At 41.8% G+C, this 11,020-nt stretch overlaps 1 protein-coding gene across 2 annotated transcripts in view; it reads right to left on the reverse strand.

The window, feature by feature from the left end:
- The window catches only part of Kcnk10 (potassium two pore domain channel subfamily K member 10), a 132,076-nt gene that overhangs the window by 52,838 nt on the left and 68,218 nt on the right, over positions 1-11,020 (reverse strand). For both annotated transcript variants that reach the window (XM_021201643.2, XM_021201640.2), the window contains exon 3: positions 2,939-3,056. In XM_021201643.2, coding sequence (XP_021057302.1) covers positions 2,939-3,056 — 118 coding nt within the window. The remainder of the gene's footprint in view (positions 1-2,938; positions 3,057-11,020) is intronic.

An 11,020-nucleotide genomic window follows, 5' to 3' on the forward strand; every position in this document is an offset into this window, starting at 1 on the left:
TACTTCATTCCTCCTTAGAATAGGGAACAAAATACTCATGAAAAGATATTGATACAGAGACAAAATTTAGAGCTAAGATGAAAGGATGGACTATCCAGAGACTACCCCACCCAGGGATCTGTCCCATCATCAGCCACCAAACCCAGACACTACTGCACATGCCAGCAAGATTCTGCTGAAGGGACCCTGATATAGCGGTCTCTTGTGAGGCTATGCCAGTGCCTGGCAAACAAGAAGTGGATGCTCACAGTCAGCTATTGGATGGAACACAGGGTCCCCAGTGGAGGAACTAGAGAAAGTACCCAAGGAGCTGAAGGGGCTGCAACCCTGTAGGTGGAACAACAATATGAAATAACCAGTACCCCCAGAGCTTGTGTCTCTAGCTGCATATGTAGCAGAAGATGGTCTAGTCGACCAAGAGAGGCCCTTTGGTCTTGTAAACTTTATATGACCCAGCACAGGGGAATGCCAGGGCCAAGAAGTGTGAGTGGGTGGGTAGGGGAGCAGGGGGNGGGGGGAGGGTATAGGAAACTTTCGGGATAGCATTTGAAATGTAAATAAAGAAAATATCTAATAAAATAAAATAATAAGTTAAAAAAAAGAAAGGTGGTTGTTAATTTTAGGTGTTTACCCAATTGGGTTATGAATACCTAGAAAACTGATAAAGTATTATTATTTTATTATTGGATGTGTTTCTAAAAAAAAATTATTTCTAGATGTTTCCACAGGATAAGGTCATGTGAGTTACTGGACTAAATATGGAAGATCCAGCATCAATGTAGGCAGAACCATCTGATTGGCTGAGAGATTGGATAGAGCAAAAAAGAAGAAGGCATGGAAAGGAGCGTTCTCTCTCTCTCTCTCTCTCTCTCTCTCTCTCTCTCTCTCTCTCTCTCCCCCTCCTTCCCTCCCTCCCTCCCTCCCTCCCTCCCTCTTTCCCTCCCTCCCTTCCACATCGGTATATATACAGGTGAGGTTCATTCTTCTGTCCCCACCCTTGGGCATCAGAACCCCAGCCTCTCTGGCCTGTAATCACCAGGATCTCCATCGCTGGTCTTGTGGATTTTCAGCTTTTTGGAGTCAAAGAATTATACCATCAGCGTCCTGGATCTGAAGCCTATGAACTTGGACTAAGCTATCTAAAGGCATCCCTTGGGCTTCCAAGCAAGCAGCCTGCCAAGCAACTCCTTGGGCCCATGACTGCAGAAGTCAATTCTCTGGTCCCATATCTATGCACACATAATCTTTCTGCCTCTCTGAAGCCCTCAACTGATACAATTCTCAGTAAGAATGACAATTCTCTTTCATGCTTTTTGTTTGCATCACATATAATTTTCTTGATTTCACCAGTGTAGAAGAGCATAGACCTCACAAGTAGATATTAAAACAGAAATGCATGCCTCTAACACATGCACTCATAAGTTGACTTTCCACACTATAAACCAAATTTAAAAACTTCTCAAAAGCTGGGCCTCACAGGGACTCAGAGTAGAAAGTTACTCACAGGAAGGTTAAGGCCATCTCCCTGTGGAGGAGATTTCCAGGCAAACAAGCAATGATGGAGAGAACTCTATGAGAGGTGAAACATACCAACACTGACTCGGGTTTAACCAGAGCAAGCGTGGCAATGAGAGCGAGCAGTGAACAGAATATAAGGCATGAGCTCTTGTCTTGTGTGAAGAATGGGTGGTGCTCAAAACGTGATGCAAAAGAAAATTGAGATGCTGGACAAGATTCCTGTCTGAACTACATGGAGTGGCTACGAGCTCACGGTTAGTATGTAAAGCTGACCAGTCACGTTAGTCATTTTAAGGCAGATATTGAAAAGGTGATGTCAGGTAAAATTGTGTGGTGGAGAAAGATGGGAAAAGATGTCATCATTCCTAATCAGGACCTATGCATACTGCCTAATGACTAGAACATTGAGGATATTATGTGCTATTATAATTATAAAGTAACCCCAAAGGAAAAAACTCCCAGAACCTGAGTATCAGAAAACGTAAAGATAAATATGTAAAATAAGGCAAACACTATTGAGGGAAAGCAGCAATGACAGTTGATCTGAGGATCGGTCACAAAGAGCAGATTAATAGTCAACAAACACCAGGGTTTTAGGTAATGAGACTACCCAGGGTTCTAGGTAATGAGACTATCAGGGTTCTAGGTAATGAGACTACCCAGGGTTCTAGGTAATGAGACTACCCAGGGTTCTGGGTAATGAGACTATCAGGGTTCTAGGTAATGAAACTACCCAGGGTTCTATGTAATGAGACTACCCAGGGTTCTAGGTAATGAGACTACTCAGGGTTCTAGGTAATGAGACTATCTTAGGAAGATAGGGACACAGGAAGTGGAGTGCTTTGCAAGTGAAATGGGAAGGAAGAAAGAGACCAGAGTTTCCACCTGCACAGTGGAAAGTCGAGAAACAACCCCTAAAATGGAAAATTCTAGAAGTGGCCATACCAGTTTGATATTTAAAGCCACACAGATGGATACTAAAAACACCAGACAAAAGGGATGAAAACTATTTTCTTGGGAACAATTTAAAAAAAAACTGGAGAGGGGCAAAGGGTCTTTCCCCACCCACCCAACTTTGCAGAACATCTTCATAACAATATATATATATATATATATATATATATATATATATATATATACCAAGAAGTACAATCTTTAAAACGGAATCTGAATGCAACAAAACCACCCAAGTTCAACTATCCACTCTCTACATTCTGCTCCTGCTTTGGCACTGGTTTCCTTCACTGAACGCTCTCTGGCTTTCCAGTCTGAAGTCTTCACCATGCTTTGCTCCTTACCAAGAGCAGCCACAACAGCTGAATACACCTGACAGAGCAGGGAGAACCTGGTCGCTACTCTGTCTACCCATTCCTCAGTAGGGCCTGCAAAGGAAGAGGATCTTAGTAAAAGACATGAGTACCTATGGTTGTGATGACCGTCCCAGCAAAGAAGAAGGCACTTCCAAGGTCCCAGTGACTGCTGCTGTTGGAAGAGTTTCCTACCGGGCTGACTCCGGCGTTATCAGCATCAAGTGCATGCTGCAAAGAGAGGGGGAAGCACAAGAATGGGTTAGAAGGATATTTTTAATCGTCCAATCAATCACTATGCTACTCAAGAACCTGCAATGATCTAGATGCCACCAATAATGCAGAAGGAGGTACGCACTCACCCTCACACACAGCTACTACATTTTTTTATTACACTGTTGAAATATTATTGGGGTGGGGGCAAGGATATGCAGGTGTCACAGGGCACCCGCGGAGGGCAGTGAACAGCCTGAGGGATCAGTTCTCTCCTTCCAGCCTGCAGGTTCTGGTAAGAGAATTCAGATCATCAGGGTTGGCAGGAAGCCCCTTTTACCCAAGCACCACCTCACCAGTCCTGATCTGTTTTCAATCAGCCAAGATGACTCCTCCCTCAGGAACTACTGGAACCCCATCCCACACTCTTCTCAATACAGCCACTATATTGTTCCCAATGGTGACCCAGTCCCATCTCTCAGAGATTGAAATGTCTCCACTCAATGTGCCTTTGATCACACTCTCCTACAAACTATGTCCATCCTTCAGGGGTCTTTCCTGGGCCAGCCTTGTCATTCTGCTTCAGGGAGGGTGCAGGGGTTGCTATTGTGCCTCTCAGGCATATGCAGCCCTCAGTTGTGAGATGTAATGATAAGACCTGGGGGTTTCATGAAAGAGATGACCCAGGCATGAGCTGCTTAGAAAGACTGAGCCTCCATAGCCTGGGTAAAGTTGGAAATACCCAATGTAGAGAGAGCGTGACAGAAATGATGAAATGTGTTTCTATTTGTTCCTGTTTAAGCTTGGTTCAAACAGGCACATAGTGGTTGTCACAAATCAGAGGACAGCAGGAAAGTCCTCATTCTCTTTCAAATGGATGCCTATTGAGATCACTCAAGCATTCTAGGGCAGGGATAAATGACCTGATCTATAAACTGCCACACAGTGAATATTTTATTTATCCTCTTAGGTTACATAGAATTTCTGATGCCTGTTTTTTTTTTCTTTCTTTCTGTTCTTTTAGAAATAGCTGCTTCAATATGCAAAAATATCTTTTCTATTTCAGAGGTGATACAAAAACAAGCTGTAGAATAGATTTTGCATGCAAATAAGACTGGCGAGGGGACAGGACAATGACATTTTCTATTTAAGTCTTTAGTTTAATCTTCCTTGCCTGTGGGAGTATAAAGTGTTATGATTGAGCTACCTATGGTTTCTAACATAAACTCTAGCACCCCAGAATTTAACATCAGCTGCATGGGATGTGTAGATATTTTTTGCCGGTGGTTTGAATCAACATTAAGTAACAGGATTACTCATTAACCCAGAGCTACATCCTGATCTACTGTGAGTTTGTACATATATGTGTAGGGGGGTGCATGTATGGGTGTGCATATATGTGCAGAGGGCAAATGTCAACAATGGGTGTCTTCCTCTGTCATCTGCCAGCTTATTTTCTGAGACAAGATCTCTCAGTGGGCCTGGAACTCATCAACTGTCTAGACTGGCTGGCTAGCAAGCTCTGCAATCCCCCTGCCTGCTCAGCCATCTCCAGGCTCCGATCTGCTCTTGAGGGAGGCAGGTGAGGAATTCTTTCCAATGCTAAAACCTCACTTTCATTGTGCTGTTTGAGAGCCACCCCAACCATGTCACAAACCTAGGTTTATATCCTCATTATCTACCCAACTCTGATGGCTCCACCTACCCATTATACTTCCAGGCTTCAATCATTCAGGCATCAAATCACACCAAAATACCTAATAATTTATATCTTCCATTAAAACTTGAAAGAGAGAGAGTTTAGGTTCAGTCAACTTTCACTACGCTGAGAATTTCACACAAACATCATAAATAAACCCAGCGCTGCACATAGAATACAGGTTTACAAGAAAGACAAATGGGAATGATTATTGCTACGCCAAAAAAAAATCTGAAGTAAGATGCCTTTTCGAGTTTCATTTTTCTTGAATAATGCAAGTAATAACTATTTAATATTTTAGCATGTAACCCTCAAAGGAAGTGTTTATCAACTGAAAGGGAAGGAAAGTAACACTCACTAAGCACCTGCATGGGGCCAGGCACTTTAGTTTATCCTTTCCCCAAATCCCAAGGAGGTGGTATCATTCCCACTTGAGCAATGCTGAGACAGGCAGGGGAAAGTTGAAAAACACATGTGAAGCCTCAAAGCCAGAAAGTAGAGACTTAAATCCTGTCTAGCCCAAAGTGGATACTTTTGCTCGATTCTCTACACACAATACCCAGAATGCACTCCACTTCTCCTGCTTCCATCCTTGTATCCACATGAAGATGAAGCATGCCCATTGTCCTAGGGTGCAGGCAGGACCAACCGCACAGGGATCATTTCTAACTAGACTATTCCCTTGAACATGCATGCATGTGGAGATCCCAAGCTTCATTTGGCTGTTAGAAATTATGATGGTTTAACAATTCTGCATCAAAACAAAGTTGGAATCTGGGGAGATGGCTCAGTCAATAGAACATTTACCTCAAAAGCATGAGGACTTCACTTTGATCCCCAAAATCCACATAGAAATGCCAGGCATGGTGGTTCATGTTTGTAATCCCGGCACTGGGGAGGTAAGAGACAGGAGCCTCCTACCTCTCATGGCTGTAGGTCTACCCTAAATGATGAGTAGACCAACGGCAAACTCTGTCTCAAAGGAAGCAAATGAAGCCCTTGAAGATAGAATCCTAGGTTGTCTTCTAGTCTCCACATGACCTCCAGAACACACAGGCGCACACACACACACACACACACACACACACACACACATTGAATGAAAGAATGAATGAAGGAATGAATTTAAAGTACATTAAAATGGTAGAAACGATTTATTTTGTTCTATGGAAGGAAGAGTGTGAAAAGGAGAACCAGGATCTATTATCCTAGCCTTTAATCCCAGCATTTAGGAGGCAGAAGCAGGTAGATCTCTGTTAGTTTGAGGGCCAGCCTGGTCTACAAAGCAAGTTCTAGGACAGCCAGGGCTACACAGAAAAACCTGCCTCAAAACAAAACAAAACAAAACAAAAACAAAAACAACAAATAGATATATGAAAATAAAATGCCCAGAAAACCTGGTTATAACTGTTATCATTTGAATTTTGAGGATCAATTCTTATAAGGTAACTGATAAACGTACTAGGTTTCTTTGAAGTACCAAGTAATGTGTTTAGTATATATTATACATTGTGTAATGTTCAGATACTGTATGTAAATAATTAGCATTTACTTATAGTGAAACTACTTAGTTATTTAAAATGTATCTAATTTTTAAAAATTATAGACAGTAGAAACATACTTTTAACTAAATACAATAATTCTAAATGAGTCTATAGTTTTAACATTAATTAGTATTTAAAATTAACTTTATTTTTAAAGTACTCTTCAATGATGTTAATGGTTTGAGCTCAAAACATTTTGTAGTTAAATTAATTTCTTTGATGTTTCCATTATCTTTGTGTTCATGGCACAGAAATTAAGCAAAACTGGGTATGGGGCTATGCACCTTTAATCCCAGAATTTGGGAAACTGGGGCAGGAAGATCAGGAGTTCAAGGCTGCATACAGTGTTCTAGGACAACCCAAGCTTCATGAATTATCTCAAGACACAAAAAGGAGTGGAGATTAGCAAGCAGCCAGGATATCATGAACATTTGAGCATATGGGTAATGTAATGGTTTAGCTGAACTGTGTACAGCTGCATTTAAAAGATTTTATTTGGGGCTGGGGAGATGGCTCCAAGATAAAGCACTCACCTAGCTGTCATTAGCTCTAGCTAGGTTCAATCTCCAGCATTTTAAAAAAAACTTAAGGTTGTTATATGGTGGAAATTCAACTGGCTTTAGCATCAATTTAAGTCATAATTTCTGGCTCAGCGAGTATCATCTCTTCACCTACAAAGGCAACCACTATCAAGTTCACAGAGCTCTTACAAGCAGACAGGTGACAGGTAATGGGAAGATAACAGTGGATTGGTAAGTGAGTTATTGATAGATGAGAGATAGACACCTTGTAGGTAATGGGTAGATGACAGATATATTATTGATAGATGATTCATAGAAAAATACATAGATAAGTGTATTCATACATAAATACATGATAGATAGATAGATAGATAGATAGATAGATAGATATTACATATAAGAAGACATTACATTATACTCTAATTCTACCACTTTTTAAATCTCTCATTTGACCCTTGAGTTAGAATTTCTAGCACCAAGCCAGCTGCCTAGTAAATGACTCAATGACTCGAGAGGGACCGCTAGAGCAAGTGCTTAATTGAATAAACAAGCTAAGATAATAGACACAAGCACACAAGCTTTCCAGAGGTGGGTTAGGAAAACATTTCTACTTCTTAATATATGAGATAATCATAAAAATAACAACCACCATTCCACAAATACATGTGTGGGCATGTAAAATGATGTTTTAACAGAAAAGAGGGGGATACAAAGACAAGAGGATAACTGACTTGAAGAAAGGCAGCATCTAAAAACGTCTGTGCCTTACTTTCTATCTCCCTCCACCCTTACACAGGAAACCATGCATTCAGACTGCTCTGAACGTATAAGGGAGAGAAGCTATAGCCTCACGGAATAGCCTACCATGAGGGATACATGAACAGGGAAGGGAGGGGTGACTCTTCCCTTCAGGACACCCAGCCGGGCTCCTCTGTTAGGATGCTGGGCTGCGTAAATCACGTTTCCATACAGCACAAGATGTCATGATGAGTGTTAGTGCAGCACGGGGATAAGCGATGGCCCACAGGGGGCCAATAACTGTCGGGGGCTTTTCTCCTATGATCTGTGTGCTTGGGGAGATCATCTGTTTCTCTCTTTCCTCATGAGGCATCATGAAGACAAACAACCGAAGACACACAATCATCTGCTTGTCTCAGATTAGCTGAGGAAACCAGCAGATTGGTGCCACACACACATGGACACAGATAGCTAGGATGTGTCCAAACCAGGATATTTCCAGAATGAAGACTGGATCTGTTTAAAAAAAAAAAAATTAAGTTGGAACCACAGTTCAGTATAACCCAGCTCACAGACATTTTGCTAATAGCGTATATACCATAGAACAAAAAGAAAGGGTGATATCTGAGGGTACACCCAGAGCTCTGGGCCCCCAAGGTTCTTCATTCCTATAGGACACCATCAGCAAAGGACCCGATGAGGTGGTATGGTGTGTGAATATGGGGGGGTGACATCTTATGCATGCTTAATGTGAGCGTGTGTTCAGCTGTGAATGGATGGAAGGCAAGCCGTGAGCTCTGTGAGAAAGGCTCTGCAAACCACATGCCTTACAGCCCCCAAACACCCTCAGTGATGCAAAACCCCAACAGTGAGGTGGTAACTCGCGCCGTGCTCTTTTAGGAGAGAGGAGGACGGATGAGCCCCAGGTGAGAAGCAGAAAGACGATATTAATTTGTTTGCAACAATCTTTCCTCCTTTCTCCTGCTTCAAAAGTGCTTAGCCCATAAATATTTCATTGACTCAGCGGGGAGTATGCTGGGCTGGGGTTTGGGAAGCAGGGGTTTAGCTGCTTCAGAATATCAAACAACAGTGAGAGGGGAGGAAGTCTGGAGCCCTACTCAACTAGACACACTGTGAGGGTCAGAGGCCATGGGGCCTCAGTACAGACAGGTAGAGAGTATGGTGGAGATGACTGCTGCAAATACAAATAAAGCCACAAATATTTGGACTGTGCTGAGTCACCCAGCTTTCTGAACCTGTTTTCCCATCTCTAAAATGAGGAAAGGCCATCTCTCTTGCAAAGGTGCTGTGAAGGTTTTTGAAAAATGTATGCAACAGTTCAGCTAGTGAATTCTCATTCTCTATTAATAATAATAGAAATCACTTTCGAACTCCTATAAGTGCACTTATTAACCCAGCCCTCACAGGGCTGACAGCCCTCACTACTGTCCCCATGGGACATAAGAGGCTGAGAATAATGAGGTACTTGGGGGCACAGTGAGAATCTACTGGATAGCAAATCTAGCCAATGATGCCATTAAATCCTCAACAGGAAGATCAGTGATCCAAACTCTGGAAAGATAGATCTGTCCATCCTGAGTTTGGGGTTTTGTTTGTTTGTTTGTTTGTTTGTTTGTTTGTTTTTGTTTTTCACCATCTCAGATTCTCAGTACACCACATCTGTCCGTCATACCAAGCCTGAGACATCTCAATTGCTTTGTGAGAGGATCCGGAGAACGGAAAGGAAACTTTGGTCTCCTCCCACCCAGGCAGAGAGACAGTAAAATACCAGGCCTGTACTGGCCTGGGAGGGTTTGCCATAATCCAGAGGCCACCTAATTACACCATTTCCAAACCCTCAACAAAAGCACCTACCAGATTTTCCTGCAAAGAGACATCCTCGGAAAGACAAAGGGCAAAGTGCCTCCAGGGCTAGGGTGAATGTCACCATGTCACCATGGTGTTTGTTTCCTGCTGCTTTGAATATTCAGTTATGTGCAAATATTAGCCTTTCCTGGGATCCCAAGAGGCAGGTAACAGGCTTTCATCAGAATTTTATATCCTGGTCATAAATCTAAAGTGAAAGCCACCTGCAGAAGGGACAGGTGAGCAGAGGATCTATTTATAGGATTAGAGACACAAGCAAGCATGCACATCCCTAACCCACCATCTAAGGCAACCTAGACTTTCTCATGACCCCAAGTAAATCCTTTGAACAATGGGTGAGTGGACTCTAAACCTCAATTCATTAACAGCTGAATATAATAAGTAATTTAGCTAATATTGTCATCGTGAAGCAATTCGATTTGGGGAGCTTATTTAACTTCTTACTAAGTTGTGCTATACAATATAATCAAACTTCTCCCCTACCTGATTGTGTAGAATAAAATAAGCCACAATGAATGCACTAAGAACATAAAAAGGAAACAAGAATATATGTGTTGACGTTGATATGATCAATAAGCTCTCAGACTAGGTAAACTTTAGCCTTTCCCGAATAACAAACCTTCCAAGTTATGTTACAAGTCACCCTGATCCTGAGGACGATATCTGATGGATGCTCCATGGTTTCTATGATTCTAGACTATTCCTTTGAAGTAAGAGTCTATCCAACTGTTATGATAAAGGTGTGTGTGTGGGGGGGGAATCAGTAGGTAGATAGACAGACAGATGGATGGATTCATACAAATATACATACATATGTACATAGATGCATAGATACATAGATACATAAGTTAGTTGGCTAGGGAGGTAGGTAGATAGGTAGATAGGTAGGTAAGTAGGTAGGAATGTTGGTTAGTAGGTAGGTAGATGATAGATAGATAGATAGATAGATAGATAGATAGATAGATAGATAGATAGATAGATACATAGATACATAGATAGATACATAGATAGATAGATAGACAGACAGACAGACAAGGTGGCTCAGCAGATTTAGGGCACACGCTGCTAAACTTGACTGCCTGCGTCTGACCCCTGGAGTCCACATAGTGGGAAAGACAGAGCTGACCCTTAGAAGTCGTCCTCTGCCATCCACATAGGCACTGTGAAATGCAGACCCCCTTCCACAAATACTCATAAAAGAAATAAATGTAATTAGGGAAGTAATAAAAATAGATTAAAGGAAGAATAGAATCACTTACTAGTCTAGAAAAGCAGTTATAGAAGTTCTAGTTCATTGCGGTGTGAACTCACAGAAAGTATTAGAGAGAGTCTGAATGTAACAGATGATTAAAAAACTGCTAAAAGGGGCCCCCTTGCTTTCATTGTACTTGACTCCATTGGCTTGACCCCTTATTGTTCAACTTTAACCCCTAATTCATGTTATGGCCCAAGCCCAGTAAAGGATGAGTCCGTGCATACTACCAGCGTATCCCTGATAAGCACGGTTTGATTAAGGTGGAAACAAGGAAGTTGGGACAATCAGAGGCCCTCAGAAGAAAGTTCTAGAATACTTTTTTTTCTTTTTTTTTTTTT

Source organism: Mus pahari, chromosome 7 (genome assembly GCF_900095145.1).
Source record: "Mus pahari chromosome 7, PAHARI_EIJ_v1.1, whole genome shotgun sequence".
In the NCBI taxonomy this organism is placed as follows: Eukaryota; Metazoa; Chordata; class Mammalia; order Rodentia; family Muridae; genus Mus; species Mus pahari.